The 23,746-nt window shown below is 36.0% G+C and overlaps 1 protein-coding gene across 6 annotated transcripts in view; it reads left to right on the forward strand.

The window, feature by feature from the left end:
* KCNIP4 (potassium voltage-gated channel interacting protein 4) overlaps positions 1 to 23,746 on the forward strand; it is a 381,941-nt gene that overhangs the window by 290,996 nt on the left and 67,199 nt on the right. Inside the window, exon 1 of one of the 6 annotated variants that reach the window (XM_090139607.1) lies at positions 752 to 1,137. The exons of the other annotated variants lie outside the window; for them this stretch is intronic. Within the exon in view, the coding sequence (XP_089995733.1) occupies positions 1,026 to 1,137 (112 nt within the window). The 5' untranslated portion in view covers positions 752 to 1,025. Of the gene's footprint in view, positions 1 to 751; positions 1,138 to 23,746 lie in introns of those variants that run through there. 6 annotated transcript variants of the gene reach the window in all.

The following is a 23,746-nucleotide window of genomic DNA, read 5'->3' on the forward strand; positions in this document are numbered from 1 at the left end:
ATTTACATTGGGTACTCTCTTGGTAGTCATGTTAATAAACACAGGGCAATTAATTTTATACAGATTGTACAGTAAATCAGCTGGCATCATAAGCCTCTTTTCTCTTCCCCCTGATGCATTGCCTGGGCAAGATCTTCCCAGTAGCTGTTGAAAATGCCTAATGCCCCTGTCTATGAATCAGTTTGTGGTTCGGCACTTCTAGGTTCTTGTTCTTAGACAGAAAAGCGCTGTTTTGTTCCTCAATCAATAAATAAAACATTCTCCCTGGCTGCAGAATGGGGATTTGGGCAGTACATGTCTCCTTGACATCACTATATTTTGCTATCTCTGGGCACTGATTGTGCTGACGTGCATTTCTTTAATTTTCAATCTTATTTCCACTAAAGATTCTAATTAAATACTGGCGATGCATAAGACAGTGGGGACAGTGCTTCCCTGCACATTACATCTTTTGATGCAGATGGCAGGGATTTTCTGACATGCAGCATTCAGCATGTGTGAGATGTCTGTCTCTAGTAAACTCTCATCTGTCACATTTAACCAAACTTGTGCTAAAATAAGCTGGGGAAGGACTGCAAAGCTCAGAGAGAATTGCAAAGCCTGGGTCCGGAAGCAGTGGAGCACAGAGAGCTGACAGCAGTGAGCTCCCTCGTGCAAGTTCTCAGGGAACGTTTCTTCTTGGCACCGGCACAGCAAAGTCTGCACTTCTGGCACAGATGTTCCTCCAGCAGCTCTGAAGTAAGGCTGCTTGCTGAATACCATGCCATGCCCGGGGGTTAGTGGTCCACCTCAGCCTCTCAAATTGACTCACCTCTGATGAAATCCAGTACTTAAAGAAACAAGAGATGTGGGGCTTTAGCTGATAGTTCCGTCTCAGCTAGGGTGGCTGGTGAACTGCCACAGCCCAGCGCAGCGTCGCTTGGCACTGCTGCAACTTTCTTCAAAGCAAACTATTGGTAAAATCCTCTTGTTTCCCTCTGATCGCAAGCTGGTCTGACAACTGGAATGATTTGCCTGTTGGAAGAATGTTGACTCTAGAGTGGGAGTCGGAGGGACTGCAAACAGTGGGTATTGTTGTGATTATATTTGCATCTCTGAAGCTGCTTCATTTGCTGGGACTGATTGATTTTTCTGAAGGTAAAGTGGTCACTCGCAGTTTGTGCTGTTTCTAGGTGTGGTGTCTGATCAGCTAAAATAGACTTAGAGAGCATCAGGTATAAAAGCTGTGAAATGAAAATGCTTGGAAAGAGAAAATAGCAGTCAGACTAAAAATCTAATATTGTTCCTGCTGCTTTTACTTTGTTATTGTAAAACAGGAGTGGATGCTAGTTAGATGCTAGCATCAGGTTGTAATTTTACACAGAATTAAAAAGGATGAAAGCAGAGAACGTAGCATTTATCTGTCAGTTGCTTTGAAAGCTGTTCACTGCTAGACAACTTGGTGCATTAAGTGAATCTTAGCTTAGTTCATGTTCATGTTTATAACACTGTTTTTCTGATTTATGCATTTAGAGGTTTGATCTGACTCTGTGTTTTAGATCAGTTTCATAGATAAATGCAAAACACCATTATTACAGGATAAGCAATATAGGTACAGCTTTAGGAACAAATCTGCCTTATACCTTCCCCAAAAATGTAAAGCATATATGCCAATTCTGTATGTATATACACATATACATATGATTAAGATATGTTTTTAAATTCCTGTTTGTTTGCTCAGATTCCTGTCTGCTCCCTACTGTATGGATCATATCATTTCATCTACTCTGAAGGAGGACTTCACAATAATTTTAATAGGAATTTTATCTCTATACAAATTGTGTGGTTTTTGATACCTGTTTTATTGAAATAGGCTGTTTCAGCTTAGTTGTTAATGAGATTTTGTGAACTTTTGAACAAAATTTCTTAATGGGTACTGCTGTAGTAAACAGAAACCGTTCACTCACTAAAACATTTCCTTGGAAAATACTTGCTTTTCTCAGTTTGTTAGTACATGTGAACAAAAACCAATCCTTTTTGCTGTGCAATTGCTTTCCAGTCAGAAAAAGGTAGCCAAGGAGAGCACTCCAGTTTTCTGAAACATTAAGTTTTCATCATGAAAAAGGATCTTTGATGGATGCAGATTCACATCATCACCTCATAAAATTGTTTGGTGTGCTGATAAAACATGAAATCTTTAACACAGCACTTTTATAGTTATTGAACTATTGAAATAAATCATCCTTAAAAGCATATGTGGAGAGAATATATAACAGTTGCTATATTTCTATATAATGCATTTGTTATGGAATTAAGGTATTTTTTGAATTCTTTTTGAATTTTTTTCATGATGCACAGTTTTTATTTCTTCATGCTCTTGGTGTGTAGCATTTTTAGCACCTAAAAATTCCTCTTATCTGTTAACTTCTACTTCATTGTGTGTGGTAACATAATTTATAGACAGATAATTATAATGCACTTTTTTTAGCAGACATCCCCTTCTTAACTTTTCACAGAATTATATTATCATTAAATCTGGAAAATGCTACATGTAATTTCAACTATATCACCTTTCAAAAAAAATAAAACAAAACCACCACCAGAAAACCATTAAACATTATAGTGATTTTCACATAAGTGGAAGTTGAACTGAATATCAACTGAAGTCTAACTTTCTCTGCTAGTATGGCCATTAGCTACATTTTTCCTTACATGATAATATAGTAATTTCATTCAAATGTACCTAGTATCATAAAACAAACTTCTAAATGTAAAAATAAACCTACAAACTATTGTTGGTATATTAAGAACATCTTCAGTGTGAATAGCTCCATTGTCTCAGAGGATTTCTAGTACCCCTAAGGCTGATATAATTTATTTAACTCTTCCATGCTGGGGTGCTGCATTACCATTAAACAAGAATTCTGCCCCAGATGACAAAGGATTGTCTATAAGGTGGTCAGAACAAGTGGCTTGTTGTTTCCACGCTGAAAGGCCAGGCTTGCTGTTGGCGTACAAAGATGACTGAATGGTCAAGGTTGATCTTGAAACCAGAATGGGCATTGAGCTCTCCCCATCTACTCCATAGAGGCTGAAACAAATCTTCTGTAGGTAGGCTTTCCAATATCTTAATGTACTTGTCTTAATAACTCAGATATATTGACTTATATCAAAGATATCACTGATAGAGAGTCCCAGTGTTTGCCAATAAAGGGCACAGAATACAGATAAATGACAAATCTTTAGTTGCTAATATGTTAATGCTCCACAGATTTTACTGAGGCTGTGATGATGTTTTATGCAAGTTTCTGCCAGCAGAGTAGGAAACTGCAGCAGCTTGTTTATTGTTTATTTTTATAGTTATTTACAGCGTGATACAAACTACTGTTTTTTTCTATGTAAGCACTTTCAGATTTATATTAAAAAAAAAAAAAAAGATAAAATAGTACTATGCTCATGGAAAAAAAACTCTTCTTCAATTCAACAATGGGAAATATTTTACCTACTATGATTCTTCCTCAGATATCTCTCCTGCAAAAGTGTTTTCAGCTGTCACTCAGTGTGCTGTAGCAGACCCTGTAGCCACCCTCTTTGCTTTACACAGTGAAAGGGGCTATGGTGAACAAGAGCTTGACTGCCCAAACTCCTCCATGGGAGCGTTAGATGAATCCAGGCAATCCGCACAGTTTTATTACAGTATTCAGTGTTTCACAGGGCAGGGTATCTGACTTGATCCTATATTCTTATCTAGGGACCATGTTCTGCTACTTCATCCCTCTTCTACTTTCCAATAATCAGAAAAGGTAGACCAGAATGAGAGAGAAGCTGATTTCACTGGTGCCAGCAATCTCCTTCAGTTATAAGCACTGAATTGAATTAATACCACTTTTACTGTGAGAGTGAAAATCTCCTTTTCCTCTCCTTTCTGTTTGAAAGAGGTTTGATGCTGATCAATATCTTCCCTCCATCTTCCTTGCCTGAAGCTTTTGCTGCTGGGAGAGTTTTTGCTTTGTTATTCAGCTGTAAGGGGCACACAGGAAGGAGTTCATAAGTGGAACAGAGGATCAGTGCACCAGATACAGAGGGAATGAATCTTCCAGAAGCTTGGAGGGGAGAGTCTGTAAAAATGAAGAATTCGTTTTATTTATATTTGCGTGCAGAGAATATTTGTCATGTGGTAGCAATTTGGGAAACTGTATAAATACTATTAGCAATGTTATATGTGTCAAAGGGCTGTGTAAACAAAGCCATTAATGGGACAAACTTTGTGCTTCCTCCTTCACTATACATTCATTATATTTTTAAGTATAACACATCATATAGAAATGTTTTGTGAACATAACCAACCAACGTTGTAATCTATTTCACACCCTACTATTCCCACTCTTTTGTTTCCACTGAGTTCTGTTTTCAGAGCTTGCTGTTATCTTTTGAGTGCTTATTCAGGTATATGTTTGATGTGTGAATGGCCAGCAGCTTTATACATCTTTCAAGTGAATGAAGGCTTGGTAGAACTACTTGAGACTCAGTTTTGGTGATGCAATAAGAAGAGCAATTCACTTACAGTTATCAGGGAACATACTTGGCTGTAAAGTCAGTTTTGAGAGTAAACTGAAGATTGTTGCTGTGGGTAGAATCTGGAAATAGGAGAGGGAGATACATTCTTTAAGTAAGGCTGGTTGTCTATCTTTTATATGGAAAGGTACAGAAAGACCAATTTTTCTTTCTATGTCAGATAGGCAGAAGTCCAGAAGTCGTGTCAGTGCATTTGAGCTGATTTGTTCTGTCACACTAACATGCTGAAATGTGTCCTCTTTTCTATCTGTTCTGGACTCAAATACCTAAAAGCACAGGGAGGATAAGCTTAGGTCTGTCTGCAACCATCTGTGTTAACATGTTGTAAGCTACCCTTACAGTTTAGCAAAAACAGGAAGGTTTAAAATATTGCCTCAAGTTCAGCATTACTCTCCCCTTGTAGTAAATGAACGATATGGGGAAAGATATACTGCTGACATATGATTCTCCATTCCTTTGTGCTTTTCTATGAAAAAGGACTCAAAAAAGAAAGTGAGTTTCCATGTGAAATAACTTTGTTTAGATGTGACTGATAAAAATTATCTGAATTTAAATCTTCCATGAACTGGTGGCTGTGCAGGGCAGGCTGAAACTTACTGAACCTTGTAACAAACTTACATCTTACTCAGGGTAGTTGAAGATGTTCTATTTTCTCTTCAGTTTGCCTCAAAAACTAGGTTTTCCTAGACTGGGAAACATGATTGCATTTGGGAAGTATCATCTTAACCGAGGCTGTCATGTTCTTATATTGTAAAAAAAAATAATCTTAACATAATTGTATTGAAACTGAGGGTTTTGTTTTACTTTGTTTGTTTGTTTTGTTTGTTTTACTAGCTTTCCTACATAGACCAATAGTAAGATGTACAAATATAATTCATTTGATAAATGAAGAGGAGCAAAATCATCCTTTTCCTGTGAAAAAACAGGGAAGTCATTCATCAGCCTATAGATTTGTTTTTACCAAACTACAAGTGAAATGGGACAACTGAAATAGAAGTTTTAAGGGGGACCTTTTCTTTTAGAGATTTTCTCATCAGCTACTTCCCAAGGACTTCTTTACTAAATCTGAGTGAGGATGACAATTGGAGCATGAGCTTCTCCAGTGAAATTAATATCCAAAATTCTGATCAGTTCAAAGTTTGGATACTGACCATATGAAAAATGGGAAGGTTTGCTTTAAGAGAGTCAAAAAATACATGGTGTAAACAGTCCTCTCTAAGTACAACTTATGTAACCTTCACATGTGTGTTTCTGGAAGGATCAGGTATTACAATTTCTTTTGACTGTAGATAAAGTGTATCTGTTTGGTGTGCACTCACACACTGTTCTAGAAATACTGTCTGGCTCAGGATCACACAGTACATCTTCATTCTGTCTTAGGGAAGACACCTGTTGGCCACCCTACTTTGGGAGGGCCATTCCTCTCAATTACTGGGTCCTCCTTTTGAGTTCCCAGCCTTGATTTTTCTGCAAGAAGATTTTCTTAGTGACACTCACTTTAGCCTGAGGGACTGACTATTTTCAAGCAGTTAGGGCAGTTAGGGCAGTTTCTCTTTGTATTCCTCTCTGCAAAGACCTGATTACTTTGGAGCATCTTCTGAATTTTCTTTCAAGGAATGCTGGGTATTCATCTTAAGGTCATTCAGGAGATGTGTGGGTTTTTACCACCTTTTCCTCCAGACTTGATCAGGCCTCTTTCTCAGGACCATTTTACTATCATTGTTCACATAGATTCTGAATACCTGTGTTGAATGCAAACACATTTGAGAAACAATTGGAATATAATTAACGCCTGGAGAAGAAAAGCAAAGGACTAGGGCTTATCAGAGTGTACTATATGCATGAATTGTCACCCGCCTTCATCTCACTGTTACAAGTTACTAAAACAAATAGATTCTTTACCAACAAAGGAAATCAGAAGATGAAGAAAAGAATGCCCAGAAAACACTCAGTATTCGATCATAATAGATCATAATAGCTTTAAGAATGACTGCTGGCTAAAAAATGTGCATCAGTGGAAAGAGAAGAAGGTATTTTCTCCCAGAACATAGAGACAAACGCCTCAAAGAGGGGCAAGTAAAATATATTTAGTATGTGTAGCAAAGACTGCATCTAATAGTGAATGCCATACAGAATACCCTGTTACTCATTTTCTCTCTGCATGTTGCCATTGCTTCAGGCTGGTTTTAAAACATAGCTCCACATAAAGTCATTCATTTTATGATGACAGAGATTTGCTATGACAATGTACGCTTCTGAAACGTAACTACACGCAGTCAGCTGAATCAAGGTGAGGAGAGAAAAGCATTGCTAATGTACTTTGGGGCTGAGAATCTGGAAGGCTTTACTTTAGAATGTGATGTTTGCAGGCATAAATAATGATCGTCTAATGTGGCATTAAAGAACCAGATTAAATATGTGCAATGATAGAATGACTGAATGAAAAAAAATATATATCTATAATTGTGCTTTAATGTAGGAATAATATACTTGCCTTTGGTCTCTTGAAATCTTAAATTATCTTCTCCATCTTTGACACAATTTTCAACCAGAATTTTTTCATCTTGGATATCAGTGAAAACATTGATACGCAATTAAATTTTTAGGTATTTATATCTCTGGGTTATGTGCAGATCTCAATGAAGCATCAAGGTCTACAAAGCAGTTGAATCTGTTCCACGTAATGAGAAAATGATAACATAATTTCAAGCAATTATGCTATAATTTTACTGTTCATTATGCATTTTAGCTCATAATAAATATTCTCACGGAATTGTCTTTGAGAAGAATTGTAAAAGCAGTTATAAAGCTGAATTTGCCATATCAGCTGGACTCTCATGCTGTATAACTTGTTCGTGCTACTGTAGCAGCATGAACAAGCACATACCAGGCTCTTTGAGTTATAGAAAGGTAATATGCCCTTCTAAAGGCTGTAGTCTATGAATGTTTTGAACTACCATGTCAGTAGATTGATTGTATATTTATATATATCTGTGTACATTGGTTGAAGAGAGAAATAAGATAAAATTAAGACTTTGTGTATCAAATTTTGGCATTAAGTAACTTTAAAAAGCTATGGTATCCCAAAGAATCAAGTATATAATGAAAAGTCAGACAAGTTCTTAGATAGTATTTTTTTTATTTTATATATATATATATATCTCTGTGTGTGTGTGTCTTTATTGATCAAATTATTATTTTCCTATATATTTTATTACTAAATAGTTTATATTTCCATATTAAAATAGCAGGCTGTTGGACAGATTGAATATTTTATACTTGCTTTTAAATGGATGGATGGATTCCATATGTGCAGTATCTGATTTTCAGATGTTTATTTAAATAAACTGACCTTGAATATTTCTGAGAGACATCTGTCCATGTCCTGGAGCATTTTATTTTCAGCCTCCCACTAAGCATATAAGCAGAGAATGATACTAAATTAAACAAGGCATTGTTCAGACAGCAGGGCTCTTCAAAGTATGAAGGAGGGATATGGATCAAAGTTCGCTGAAATGACTCAAATCAAGATGAAGTGCAGCAGTTGACTTTTGTGTTGCTCCCAAAGATATTTTGTTCCTTGCTGATAAAGCTGCTGGGTTTGGAGTGGGAGAGAGGAATTACAGGAGAGAAGCAGTGGTTGAGAAGGGAATAATAAGGTCTAGTTTACTCAGTGATCTATTGCCAAGCAAAGAAGTTGCAAGGCAAGGAGAGGGCAACTCTCTGCCCCGCTTGCAGAAAAGAATAATTAGCAAAGTAAACAGTCATACATATTACATTAAAGCATGTACTTCTGTGTAAGAAGAGGAAATGCAGCATTTTGTGCCTAAAAAAATAGTATTTCCCTGTGATCTAATGGGGGGGCTCATCACTAACTGGTGACTGCAGACATCCACAGTGTCAAAAATGCTGGTTCATCCTGTCTGTATCTGCAAAATAAAGCTATAATATTTAACCCATGTACTAGCATTTTGAATTCTTTCCTTTTCTCTGTATTGCAAATTTTTTAGATATCTTTGTTTCTCAGTAGAAGATGAATTTCTAGATTCAGCACATCATCATCTACAAATGTAGTAGATTGGTCTATGTATTGCAAGGTTATTTTTTTGAAGCAGTAACAAGAACCCTTCCTTCAGATAACAACAGAAGAATATATTGCACTTGAAGAGAAATGTCATTGAATCTTTCAGCAAGTGACTGGGCAGGGGTACTGTTTGCACTGAAACATCTACAGTCGTGTTCCATTGTTTTTTGTTGTTTTTCACAAGAGCAGGAGTGATCATTATCCTTAGATAACCTACATTCAGCTTTTCCCTGTATTTCTTAAATAGTTTGGCTTGTTTATAACATGTTTCATTTTTCTGTCACATGGGTACCACTTATCAGCAACTTCAGTTACATAATTAGAAGAATTGACACTAAATTGTTAGAAAGCTGGTTTGGCATTTGGGAACTCTCATTATGATTCCCTTCCTTTGTGACCTTAGGGTCTAGAAAATGGTGGAAATTATACTAGTTACCTCACAAACTGTTATGAGCATAAGTAGATTAGAAGATGCTTCAGCTGCTGAAGTAGTGAGGCCATATGAGACGTATGTCTGCAGATCTCTTGTAATCACACTCTAAAAACTTGGAGCCCAAATTAGAAATTTGATTGTGGTGATAGCTACAAATAGCTTCAATTGTTTGAGATCTTTTATACACAAGGACTTCTGAATCCAACCAGAAAAGTGCTGACATTAACCAATAACCCACTTTATTCTTTACCACTAATGACTTCTATTTTGTTGTTGAGAAAGCAGGTAGTCATATCTCAGATTCTAATAAAAAGTAGATCCAATATAAATTACTGTAAGATTTTTACTTTAGTATGGTAAGCATCTCCTGTTGAACGCCTTTATTTTTTCTTCAGCTGTGTTTCATGTTGCCTATTCTTTCTAAGCATTAAAAAAAGAAACAAAAAACTTATTTATTACAAATAATATGTATTTATTTATACTTAGATGTTTATATAGAGTAATGGATTCCTTTGTGAGATATATAGTACATGTCACACATACATATCACATACGTAGTGAAATATATATGGCAAATAACTTTAGAATGTTTTCGTTTTATGGTGTAATAAATGAAAGTAGACAGGTTTGCAGAATTTCATAAATTGCAAATAACAGCAATAAGTATTTTTTGCCTTTTATTTCCTTTTAAATATTTCAAACTACAAGCCCTATTTCTTCATCTCTCACTCATCATGTACTTTTAATACAACACATCTGTAAGGTACATGGATTTTTAATTTCAGCACAATATATTATTCTTCTTATTCTGATATTAAATTGTGGAGAATTTCTATAGGATTCTCTTTTCCCAAAGAAATATAGGAAATATATTCCATTCTAATTTAATCTTGCAGTATAAATAATAAACAGTAAGTTAATGGAGAATATTATATAATTTGATGTTGCAGATAGACTTTTGGAGTCATAAAATCGACAAGGATGGGATCTTCCTTGTTTTATTTCAATAATGACACAATGTAAATACTTGTTTCTCTTATATGTCAGTAATTAATAATATAATTTATATTGCTGGGGGAAAAAAAAGAAGATCTTGTTTTCAGTTATTTCTCCCTCCTCTAGGCAATTTTTCATTCTCATTACTGGAATCACTAAACTGAGCCCAATCAATTAGCTCAGAATAATTGTTTTGGGATTGTATTCAGCCCCTGATCATCAGATACTTCAGACAAACTTTTCTGCACGCTTTTTTTTTTTCTCAGATGAACAAATCTAATGCACTGAACTACATAAAATTCCAGCTGATTTCTTCAGAGATGGAACATGTCCACCACTTTATCCTCTCTCTGAATATTATGCAAAAATTGCACATTTCAAATATAACAGTCAACACAAAAGTGTAGGTTGTTTTCATAAAAATACTACCAATAAACGGATGCTTCACTGTGTACCCATATATTACCATGGATTTGTGGTTCTAGCTTTTTTTCCAAATGGAGATGAAATTTCTGAAAATAGTGTTATTCCAAGGTTTTATTCAGATCTCTTTCATCTGTGCTAGGTTAAACAAGTATCTCATGAATGCTTGAATAGAAGTGTCTAAAAAGTCATAATTAAATAAAATTCTTAGTACCAGTTTTTTGCTTTTATGAAATTTACTGATTTGTGCAATTACACATTATTTGTGTAAATGGAGGCTGTAGTCACATCTATTCCATTGGTTATTATTTAAAAAAGCTGGAGAGTGTCTGCCCAAAGGCCATACAGTTCAGGGTTTGCTTCTGTTTGTACAGATTGGGAAGCAGATGGTGAGAATGCAGGTAGGTCTGGGGGCTGCAGTCTCATTTATAATTCTCTGCTGCTTAGAAGTAGCAGCAGGTCAATATTTATGGCAGCTCACCTTTTCTTTACTCTTCAGAATATTCCTAATCAGCAGCATCTGATGGGAGGAGGAGATTCAATGCCATTCTTGCCTGAATAGACAATAGCAGGACAACTGCTCCTTGGAGACTCAGGTTCTACTCAGCTGAGTATAGAAAGAGGTAAATGAACTGACCTTTGTATGCCACCAGATGCAAAGACAGGTGGAGATTTTCTGCCTCTTACCTGGGTCTTACCTGGCAGGCCCAGAGGCACTGTAATGGAATAATTTTCGATGTAGTGTTGAACTAGAAGAATTGTGGCAGATTTCAGAAGAAACTTCTCTGAAAATCAAGCCACCTTTATTCATGACTGGGTTTTGGTCTGTGTGACCTAGTTTACTTGCTAACCTTTGAAAATGTGGTTAAGGCGTTAGTGCTTTTTTGCATGCCATTTATCCTCAGCATAAAGTCTTTTCATTTCTTGATGGTTTTATAACTTCTAAATAGTTGTAAACATAATCAGTCTCTTCAGTGTCATGAATCCCGGCAGAACTAAAGCATGCCCAGGTACTTAATTGATCGGTGTTCTGCTGGACTAAAGCAGGACATAGTGGACTTAGATGGTCCGGAAGCTGCCTGGAAACTGCATAAAACTATTCAACACTGAGAAAAGAGTATTTATAGCTTTATTTTTTAAATAATCTCTCTCATTCTTACTTCAATAAATACAAGTCTTACCCTGCAGGCAGTAAGAAGTGTTATTTAACACCAAGTGATTCGCAGTGTAGTATTTCTGTACTGCAGTTGCATGTTTCTGAGTGAAAACCATACCTAACTATAGTTTTAGTACTTTAATCCGATTATAATTGAATTCCTAAGTTAGAACATTTTTTGAGCTTTATAATGTATTTCAGAATACCTAAGATAATGTAATTCTAAATATGAATGAAAAATAAGCACCGTCTCAACTTGGATATTGTAAGCAATATCATTCACATTCTCTACTGTTTCTTTTCAGTTGTAGTCTTCTTGAAATATTTCTCTGTGTCGCAACCTTCGTTCTTAAAAAAATATATAGAGAGAGAGAAGATTTTTTCTGCAGGTCTTTCTGGCTCGTTGTGAAAAAGGGGGAGGGACGAATAAGTTCATGAGAAATTGGGTGTTATTTTTCTCCAGTGGTTGTGGAGTTAAAATGGCAACTCTTCACACAACTAAAGTTCAGAAATCCAGAATGAGTATTGACAGAATATAGTTGTTTCATCAGTTTTCTGTTTCACTTATTTAATATTTGCTTAAGATTTGATTAATATTTTAACTTTAATTCTTTATGTTCCACAAACTTGCAAAAATAGTGGGAAATAGAGGAAGAAATTAAGAGCATGCACTTGAAATGTTTATGTTCCTGACCTAAGTGTATCTCTATAATGTAGATTTGTCCTCTAGACATCATAAATAGTTCACAGGAGAGTTGTTTGAGACTTAAGAGTAAAACATGAGTTGCATTTCTGCAGTGCTTCTATTTCATGTCTATGTAGACTTGAATCACACTCTAATTTTTCTTGCAGCTGTGTGTGATTCCTCTCATGTGGCTTTTTTTTTTCCAGTTAAATGTTCCATTTCAAGCAAGCTTTATGATAACAATGGAAAACTCACCTCAGTAATTTATAGTAGCTTCATGACTATTAATACAAGCTCTTGGCTAGTATGCTTTAGGAAAATCACTTATCCTCCTTGAATTACCACATCTTTAAATTTCATGTCCCTCACCTGCCTGAATAATGTAAATATTTTATTAGAGTCAGGGTGGCATGGAATATGACTAATGAAGAATGGAAATATACTGCATATTTACTTTCTGTGCCACTATGGTTCTGTTCTTTCTATAGATGTTGGGATTTTCTAAGAAACTATTGATTTCTGGAGATAACTTCTTATTTTAGTTGCAAATTTAACTCCCTAAAAATATCAGAATGTGATCACAATTGCAGGTAGATATCAACTGCTGTAGCTTGTTTTGTGGAAGGCCAACTGATGATAAATCTTCAATAGTTATATTCCATTTAATGTCTGTTATTTCTTCGTGTATTTTACACCAGTCAGATATTGCTCATTCAGCAGCAGCATAGAAGATAGTCAGTAACTCTGAATGGGCTGTTGTAAAATTAGAATTGAAAGCTTAGGTACTTTTTTCTTTGATCACCACAGCTGTCACCCAGCAGTTCTCAGAAAAGCCATCTTTGTCAGTTGAGGAGGACAGGGCCAGCCTCTGAGCTTCTTAGTGACACCTTTTTTCTTGTCTTCTATGTACAGCTATATACTGTTTAAATTTATTTTACTGGGACTAAAAAAACACCCTACATTTCACAATGTCATGATAGTAGTGTTTTAATTTAATCAATAAGTAGCCACATTTTTCAATGCAAATATGTATTTAATTTGTTTCCTTATCTTCTTAAAAACAGTAGGATATTAATAAACAGAAAAAATGAACTCACATGTTTGTTGCCTAGAAGGGTGATATTCATGAGAAGGTTGGACTGAAATTAATTGAAGTGATTCTTCAAGATGATAAAATCTGTATGATAAGGTATTGGATAATGAAGTAGGTGTGGGACAAAATGAAAGTATACTGGCCTTAAACAAGAAAAGCAAGACAGTAAGAACATGTGTGCCAAAGACATCACATAACAGTCCCATACATATGCACAATATCAATCTATTTTAAAAGCTGGAGGCTAAAGACAAATGTAGTTAAGTCAAAACAATCTCAGTATTGCTTGCAGAACCCTTCATTAGTGCTTTATAGTGTTGTTGTAAGTTGTAATAAAGAATCAGAAAAGCATCCTTGAGTATGAATTATCTAAGTATTGTAAATTTTAGCTAGAAAGGAGATAACATCACCAACAAAATATTAGCCCACAAACATCATTTGGGACTCTAATGGGAAAGTATCATATAAAAAGGAGGAAAAAAAAAACAACTTAATAACCTTCTAGAATTAAACTAGTTCAATTATTTGAAGAATAGAGGTTACTATCAAAGTTAACTGAAGATGTACAATTTGTCCCAATATTAGGCTTTTGTGTTTGTTTTTTTTTAAGCATTATGTAGTGCAAAGCACTGCCTTACTTTCCTATAGCTATACACTGTCAGAAGCAAATGTTGGTGGTATGGCATTAGTAGCTGAACCTTTCTGCCAATATTCTGTTAAATTTTGTTGTCATATGATAGAGGGACAGTCTGACATGGAAGTGTATATGAAGCAGAGGTGTGTCATTGAATTCCTCCATGTGGAAAAACTAGCACCCAGTGGCATTCATCAATGGTCTCCTTTTACGGAGACCAAACAGTGGATATGAGCACAGTGAAGCAGTGGGTGGTACATTTCAGCAGTGGTGAAATGTATGACTGCTATGAGCCAGAGTCAAAATGGCAGTTTATGAAGTGGCACCATGTAAATTCCCAATGAAGAAAAAGTTCAAGACACAGGTAAAGGGATGTGCACTGTCTTTCGGGATAGGAAAGGGGTGATCCTTCTGGATTTCCTGGTATCCAGACAAATCATCAACTCTGACTGCTATATTGCAATGCTGGCTGATGACACCAAGCTGTGAGGTGTGGTCAGCAAACCTGAGGGACAGTATGCCATCCAGAGGGACCTAGACAGGCCTGAGAAGTTGGCCTAGATGAACTTCATGAGATTCAGCAAATCCAAGTGCAATATCTTGCACCTGGGTCAAGGCAACATCCACTACCAATACAAGCTGGGAATGAAAGGATTGAGCATAGTCCTGCCAAAAAAAACTTCGGGGTACTGGTGGATGGCAAGCTGGACAAGAGCCAGTGATGTGCCCTCGTGACACAGAAAGTCAGCTATACTCTGGGCTGCATCAAAAGAAATGTGGCCAGCTAGGTGAGGGAGGTGATCCTGCCCCTCTAGTCTGAGCTGATGAGGCCTTCCCTGGAGCACTGCTTCCAGATGTGGAGTCCTCAGTACAGGACAGACATGGACCTGTTGGAGTGCATCCAGAGGATGGCCACAAAAATGTTGCAAGGGACGGAATACCTCTCCTATGAGGACAAGGTGAGAGAGCTGGGGCTGTTCATCCCGGACAAGAGAAGGTTCCGTGGTGACCTGATAGTGGCCTTTTTGTATCTACAGAGCGGCTGTAAGAAAGAAGACAGACTCTTGAGCATGGTCTGGTGTGATACGACAAGGGGAAAAAAGTTGAGATTAAGATTGGATAAAAGGAAAATGTCTTTTCTAGTGAGTGAACTAGAGCAGGTTACCAAGTAATGTGGTGGATGCCCTGTCCCTGGAGACTTCGAAGGCGATACTGGATCAGGCCATGGGCAACCTGATCTAGCTGTGGTGTCCCTGTTCATTGCAGGGGAGTTGGACTAGTTCCTTCCAACTTGAAGGATTCTAAGATTTTTGTACCAAAGCACATTTCAGACAGCCCAGACTTTTAGGAATAATATTTACAGTGTAATTCAAATGAACTTTGAGTTAAAAAACCTAGCTGCCATTATGCCTTCTACAGTATTATTTTAAATAAGGCTAATACATACTGAGGCATTTTAGCTCTTATGTTCAAATTAATGCAGTAAACCATAAGCGGAATTTCTGTTTGTTTGTTATCTGAATAGGTATTGCGTGCAAAATATATTTCTAAAAGAAGTATAGTTGTAAAGTTTTACAGTATGTATTCAAACTTGATATCTGTCTTCTATTTTTGCCCATTCTCATTTTTCTGTGAAGAACCCTTGATGATAATATTCTTTGTTGAAGTCACTGGAAGTTCAGAACAAACAAGAAATGCAGACTAAGTCCTTATTGCTATCTGCAAAATAATAATCTTCAAATAATATTAATAAATTACTATTTTTCAAAGATATGTAAAGGTCAGCTTCCACCTGCCTGTTTTTTACAGAGGAAAATTTCCGATTGCTATTGTTAGCTTAATAGTTCCTATTAATAATGAAGCACCTTTTTGAGAGGAGAAAAATAAATTGAATGTCAAAGGATTTTCAGACTCCTTTTCAAATGATGCACAAATTTTACTATTTACAAAATTGCATTCTGAAAATGAATCCTTTTAAGTGCCTTTTGGAAGCTTTTTTTGTTTTATTTGTTGTTTTCTTTTAAGAGAGGAGAGGAGTGTTTTTGTTGGTCTATTTTTGTTGTTGTTTTTAGCACATGTATAGTAATTGAAAGACATCTTTGGCTTAAGCCTTTTCCTTAGGCAGACTGCTGTGTCACAGTGGCTGACCACTTTAATAGCTATGAAGAAATCTACCTTGCTAGGCAATTAATTCGTAGGAAAATCACCTCTTGGCTTCTTCTGCAACCTTTAATCTTTCCTTGGTCACAGTCTAGCAAAGAAAAACAGCTTAGCAAAGGTAATTGGTTTTGCAGAGCTCCCACAGATGGAACATGGAGGCTGCTTCCCAGACATTCACCCTACGGATGGCCAACCACCCCCTGCCAGGAGCACCGTGGGTGAATCACCTCTGTCAGTTGTCGTTCTCCATGATTTGGACAAACTGGATGACTTCCTGACCCTGTATTACAGCAGTGGAAGAGTTTTCAGAGAGCAGCATGAGCAAATAGACTCTATCCCTTGTGTGTTGGTTTCATTTCTCATGAGCTGGTCAGAGTCTGTCAGAGTTGGGCCATGGGGATCCTCATTTTGCCACAGTAAAAGTCACCCTGTACATCTCCTGAGAGCAGTCAGTCTGATATATAATTGAATCTTACTCCCTGCCTCTCTGTGGAAAGCATTATTCATTTTTCCATCAGACTCTGTTACAAATTTGAGCTGTTTCAACTGATTTGACTGCCATTGTCCCATTAAGCTCTTTTAATCATTTCCCATTCTCCTGTCAATTATTTTCAATAAAGCAAGCATAATTTCGACTTTTACAATTCCTTTGGCATTATCCTCCTAAAGTGCAGCTGAATTAACATTAGTATTTTCACACTTGTCTTGATATTTTTAGAAATCAGACTTAAAGATGGAATGGGAGTTTCAAATGTCGCTGAAGACAAGATAGCACTTCTGTGCCATGCAGCTGATGGAGCACTGGCACAGGTTGCCTAGAGGCAGTGGAGTCTCCTCCCTGGAGATCTACAGAAACTGTCTGGGTGTGGGCCTGGGTACCGTGCCCTGTTTTCACATCTGGAGCAGGGGTGAGACCAGAGGGACCCAGCCTCAACCATTCTGTGAAATCCCACTGAATAGGGTGTTACAAAACAGTATGAAACAGTTCCCATTTCAGAGTAGTGGAGGTTTCAGCTGTATCAGAATCTGAAATCTGGGAAGGAAAAAAGTTGCTAGGAACATTGGTTAAAGACTTGTCAAGAATGAGATTTTACATGTTTTATGTTTTACATAACAGCATAAGCTGTATTTCTGAAGGTTCTTGCCAAGCTGCTTTCTCTCCAGTAGTGCTCCCCTGCGGGATTTTATTTTATTTTATTTACATTTTCTAATCCAGATTCTGTTTCCTACTGATCATTATTAGTATTTTCAGTGCTTTCCCACTGTCTTCTAACTGGAGATTTTCAAACTACTGCTTCATCCTATCCAGTTTTGTCTGTGGAACATTTAATCTGGGCAGCCTCTCCTTCTTGCTGTGTACATTTCATTCTCTGCTCTCAATTCATAATACCTTTGTGTACAAACACAGCCCTAACCTAAGGTTACGTTGGACCTTTTGCTCATTTCAAAAATGAACCAGGAAAGTTACTGTAAAAAGGACAAGCATCCACCTTTTAGTACTGATAGATATACCAGTGGTGGGGCGGGTGGAACTTTATTTCTGATTTACAAGCATTCCCTATTAAAAAAGTAAGCTATTTAAGAAAATTCACAGTATGTTCATATGGTTAGATGGTCATATGCAAAATAATAATGCAAAAATAATCCATTTACGTAAATAACAGTGATAATGGAATATATTAGCTAAACTGTTTTGTATCAACATTTCTAACACAGAGAGCCGAAAATTGGGAAGTAATATATTGCACAAGTTATAGAAATAAGAAGAGACAAACAATATGGATTAATTCAGCAAGAGGCTAAGTTTTCCTTTTGAATCAATAGTATTTTTTTTAGTTTTTTGTTTATTTTTATGATAGATGGTGAAAATGCTGCGCAGAGAGCTGAGAGAGAGAAGGATATTAACTCTTCCTCTGAAGCAGTCTGCAAATACATTTTCCAAGCTTGGAGGTTACTCTAGCTAAAGTTGCCAAGGTAGGACTTATCTTGATTGTCAGCCTTTCAATTCTTTTCCAAAAAGAAGATTTTATCAGTCATATTTGGCAGTGACCCTGGGAAAACTCATCTATTTGAGAGAGAAATCGGTTACCCTCAATTGGGATCAACTAAGCTTTGCAATTTGCAGCCAAAACTCCAAGCCTTACTTACTGAAGGTTTTTTTATATCAAGATTTAGAGTATAAGATCATAATAACTTGTAAATCTTGCATTTAGATACCTTTTTGTAAACACATACATGATCACCGCCATGCATATTTTTAATGGCTTTTTTGTCTTTTCTGCTCACGAATTTCCTGATTATAAAGAAAAAGTGGTACTTTAGTATTTCCAATATATTTGTATATGTTACAGGGATCAGTCAGTAAAGATTACCACCTCAGAACAGGGTTTATGCTAAGCTCTGAGCCTTGGTCCATTCTGTAAATGTCTGTTGTGGTTGTAACTGGAGTTAAAAATGGAGAAAGTGTTAGTTAAAGAGTGATGTAGAGAGTTTAATGTCTTATTTTCCAGTTTCCTTCTTTATACCTACATCAAAAACATTGATAAGAGTGGTTATCGTAAAAATACTGTGCTTAAATTTTTACTGCAAAATAAGTCCGTAGCATTGCCTGTTCTCAAAACTCATAAAATATGCTTTTGGTAGAGTAAATGTGAGCAATAACATGCCTCAAATATGACTGATCCTTGTTATGGGCTTGAATCAGCTGACCCTCAACATTCTAAAGAAATTCGTGTTTCAGGTGCTAGACATATTTCTTCTTCCAAGGAAAATGATTACATAAATGCCTAAGTTAAAAGGCAATTATTTCCATTAAAGTCACTTAAGAATCAGAGGAACGAACTATTCTTAACTTAGTATGTTTAAATACAGTGTAGCGTCTGTGTAATTAGAGCTTGGCAGTGTCAAATATATGGCTAGCCTTTAGACCTAATTTACAGTGTTGTCTTGGGTTTATCTTGGCAGTGATCAATGATATGATGACAAGTATGAAGTGAACGCTGTGAAAATAAATAACTCCTAAAGACTTCTTGTCCCTAATATGTGGCGTCACTGTATTGTACAAGAAACTAGAGGAGTTTGCAGGACACATTGATAATTAAAGCCTCTTGTTTAAACTAGGTCTGATGCTGCTTTCAGTGTACCCAGAAACAAACATTAGTCATCTTTATAACATCAGCCTTTTCCAACAATTACAGCAGAGTGATACATGGATACTGCTGTTGTTTCGTGGAAGCTGAAAGCCTTTGCACTGCAAACCGTACATTCTGTTTCTGAGTTGAAAAGCATTAATAAATCCTGCAGACCTCTGAACGCTTGACACTGTTAGAAATGAGGTAGTGGCTGGGTTGCTGTGGAAATTTATGGGCCTCCAACAAACCATGTTAAAACTGTGCTATATTAATATGTAGGGTCAGAGTCACTCTGCCACAGTGAAAATTGAATTATGTGATAGTATTATTTTGGGATGGTATCATGCTGTTGCTGGTACAGAAATGGTCTCTGACTCAGCTGAGTTCTGTTGGAATAAGGAGCAAGGAAAGAGAATACATAATGACTGGTGAGCGTCTTGTGAATAACTTCTGTAGCCTCAGAAGGGCGTAGAAATAAGTAATATCACCTGTGAAAAATGTGTGTGAGATTAATAGGTCTTTCTGAAGCAAGAATTCTATTATGTCATGAGCTCTGAAGATTTTTTTTTTTTCTACTTTACTTCTTCTTACTTCAAAACTTTTTGTTTCAGTGCAATGAACCATTACTTGGAGACGGTTAGAAGAAATTCCCAATCATAAAAATTACTTTTCAGCATTTGGTTGCATTAAAAGGCTTAATGACAATGATCATAATTTTGTAAATACAGAAATAAATAAAAGAATGGGTAGAAATGTAAATGCTGAAGTTTAACTAGAACTAAAAATAATAGACATTTTTCATTCTACTCTTTGAAAACATCACTAATATTTGTGATACTGTCACTACCTCAGAACTGTATACTGGATGTCATGTCAGTCTGTGCTAACAGCTTTTCTCCATTCAATGTACTTGCATACTAAAAATATTTAAACAAATAAACAAATTTGATTAAGCATGGTTCTATCTGGTGGGAATGGGAAAAGTCACGTGCATACCATTTTTTAGTTCTCAACAGCTGAGGACCATTTTTGGTATCAGATGCTGCTAATCTCATATTTGGCAATGCCTGAAGCAGTTCTGGCATCTTCCACTGCAGATTCTTCAAAGAGGTGAATGTCTCATCGCTTTTTTCTTTTTTTTTTTTTCCCATTTAATTGCATCGGAATTGCTATAGGCAGCTTGAAGACTGTAAATCACCTATTATTATTTAATTTTTTAACTCATCATTTGAATATCATCTTTTAAGCTTAGAAAGCATTAAGAAAACCTTCCTTTCCTTAATAATATGTGATGATCCACATTTACTTGGAAATTCATGAGATAGGAATATACGAGTGAAACGTTTCTTTTTTCTGAGTTGTAGATAAAAGGCAAAAATGCCTGAAAAAAGCATAAACATACTACAGTCATATCTTTTGGCCATTTTCAGCATACCTTGCTAAAAGAACATCCCAGTACTCTGGAAAATTGATTACATATTTCAAAATACATTACCAAAATTGTGGCAGATCTTATCATACGTATCCTATCGGTTACACAAGTCCTCTTTTATACAGAAATACGAAGTTTTAAGAAGATAAAAATTGCACTTTGATGCCAGTATTTATTTAGTAGCATTGGTTTTGTGGTTTTTTTTTTTTTTCCTTTTGAAAACTCTCTGTTCAGATGCCTATCAGAAATATACTCTTAGAAAATTTCAGACTGTTCTCTGTGAAGATTTGCAGGTCACATCTACTTCTCAGACTTGTTAAATCTCTTTGAGCATTAGTTAATCTGATCCTTCAGTGTAACTCTATGAATTAAAATCTGACATAAAATCTTTGGTAAAACCTTGTCTCTCTCTCCACTTCTGGCAATTTCCTTCAGCCTACTACCACAAATTTCAGCTTTCCATTTCTATCTAAAACTATTTTCTTCAGGCTCTTGATTCAGATCCCCTCTTTTACATCTGAAGATATCAGATGTCCCCTTAACTCTCCCAGTCCACTGGGAGATTTTTGTAGATTCACAGCCATGACTTTATCCGGCCACTTCAGAATGTGCATTTTAATTTCTTCATAAATATATGACCTCTTCCTTTAAATTATCTTAGTAATTTCTTTCTTTGTTTACGAGCAATTTCATTGTTGTTCTATCTTTATTAACAAAAAACTTGATTTCCAATTTCCCTGCTTTGTATCTCATGCCAACATTGTTGTTTACTTTAGGATCAACAGCAGTATATTTTTTCAATGGCTTTTGATTATGGATTTGGTTTATGTTAGTACAGAAATAAAAATGAATAGGACTTGCATAAATGTTAATACACTGCTGAGGATGGGTTCCAGAGCATTGTAGAAACAACAAGAAAAGGCAGATTGCCATTCTATACCTTCGTCTCTGAAGAAAATTGCTAATAATTGTCTTGCATTTTTTATGAAGCTTTGTGTGCAATTATTTGCACCATTTTGGACTTTTTCAACTTAGCTGCATTTATTTGCTTTTATTTTGTCTTCTTCTGTGTTTTCTTTTGAGATCATCACTGCCTTTATTAATATTTCTGTTGAGTGACAGGTTCCTACTAACCTGATTTTCCAGTGTACTTATTTCTGCAATCCCTGCTATGAAAAGTTGGGCACAGCAGACAATTGAAGTGTGATGTAATGCTCTTGTGTATATATAAGACACAAGAAGGTATGATTCATGAAGATCCCTTTTGAAGTACAGGGAACTTAACCTTTACTTCCCAATGTTTGACATACTGATTCCTACTAATCAAAGAAGTAATCAGTAACATTCTGTATTAGTGTCATTTCTGTTACATCCATTACACTTATCTCCTTTAAAAAAAAAAAAAAAGGATTTTTCTTTGTCTGTCTTATGGGTTTTCATGGCTTATATGCAGAGTCTAGATTCCCTGTAGTTTGTATCGTGCTTTATATCTGACTGTTTTGCTGAACGGGTTTGCTCTGAATACATGGTTTAGTGAGAGGGAAGCTTTTCAGTGACATCCATGAAGTACATAAAATATCTGCAACATTAAAGGTAGTACAGTAAAAAGAAGAAGAAAACCTATTTTAGGCTGCAATAGAAAGCCACGAGAGTAGGAAGTTGATCTGTATAACAAAGTGTTATTTATGTATGCAGCACGAAGATAAGATTATGGGCATGAGTTACGTGTGAGATATTGCTATGGGTCACTAGTTCTTTGGTAACTGTCCTTGTACATGTTTTAGATGTTTTTCACTTTTTCATTGTGTACGGATTTAAACAGAATCATGAGGACAGACAGGAACACATCTGCCTTTGGTAGGCAAATGTATCGTGTATCAACAACAACAACAACAAAATAGAATGGGATGTTGAATTGCAAACAACAACAACAACAACAACAAAAACTGTAACTCTTGAAGGCTTTTACTAAAGAGCTCATTCATGTCTTAGAAAATCACTAGGCTTAAGTGTTCACATTAATTGTAGAAAAGTAAACTCAGTGTCAGTTAAACATAAAGTGCATGAGCTCATAGTCTTTATCTCTTTGACTGGTTGATGTCACCCGCTTTTTCCAAATAGGAAAATGAAGTTTTTGGTTTCTTTCTAGCTAAAAGGAAAAAGAATTTAGATGAACACATTTCAATTATACCAGTAACAAACAGCTTCAAGAAATAGTTTATGTTTAAAGAGATAGCATCTTATAAGAGTTCCTCTTAAACCCTTAAATTCTAGTAATAAGCAAAATGCAAAAGCTGGAGTATAGTATATGCATTGTGCATGCAACTATCAAACAGACAGTGAGAAAATGTATGCAAAATTCTTAAATATAGATAAAAATAGTCACCCAAAAATGCAAAACCTTTGCTGTTTGCTATTTGTTGTCATAATCATCATTAATTATTTATTTCAGGTACTTCATTAGAGGTTTAAATACCCACAGAGATGTATCACTTTTAGTGTTTTGACTTATAAAACTGGATTACAGCCTAACAATAATTCAGTCCTACAACTGAGTGAGGTTCGTTGACTAGTGCTAAAGGATTTGTAAGGTGCTAGAAGGATAATAAGCCCTAGGGACAAAGACTGAACTAGGACTTTTGTCCTGACACATTCTCACACAGAGATTTCCTTCCAGAACTTTGGAAGAGCACCTGCATTGCATTAGAAATGTGGAGAAGCATTGCCCCAGTTTCTCTCCCAAGCCTCTGCAATTGATCAGTGTTCACAACTAAAAATACTTTAAAATGGAGGTAGTTGTTCTAGGTCACAGTAATTACTGTAGTGATTTAGGGAATATGCCTATGTATAATTTTCTAATTCATTTTGAGAATATGAACTCTGTACTTGTAACTGTGTCAGGCTGAAAACTTCATTTTCTGTCTGGATCCTCTCAAAATTCTCTTATATTTCTACATCCAATTTA

Source organism: Phasianus colchicus, chromosome 4 (genome assembly GCF_987193195.1).
Source record: "Phasianus colchicus chromosome 4, bPhaCol1.hap1.1, whole genome shotgun sequence".
NCBI classification, from domain to species: Eukaryota; Metazoa; Chordata; class Aves; order Galliformes; family Phasianidae; genus Phasianus; species Phasianus colchicus.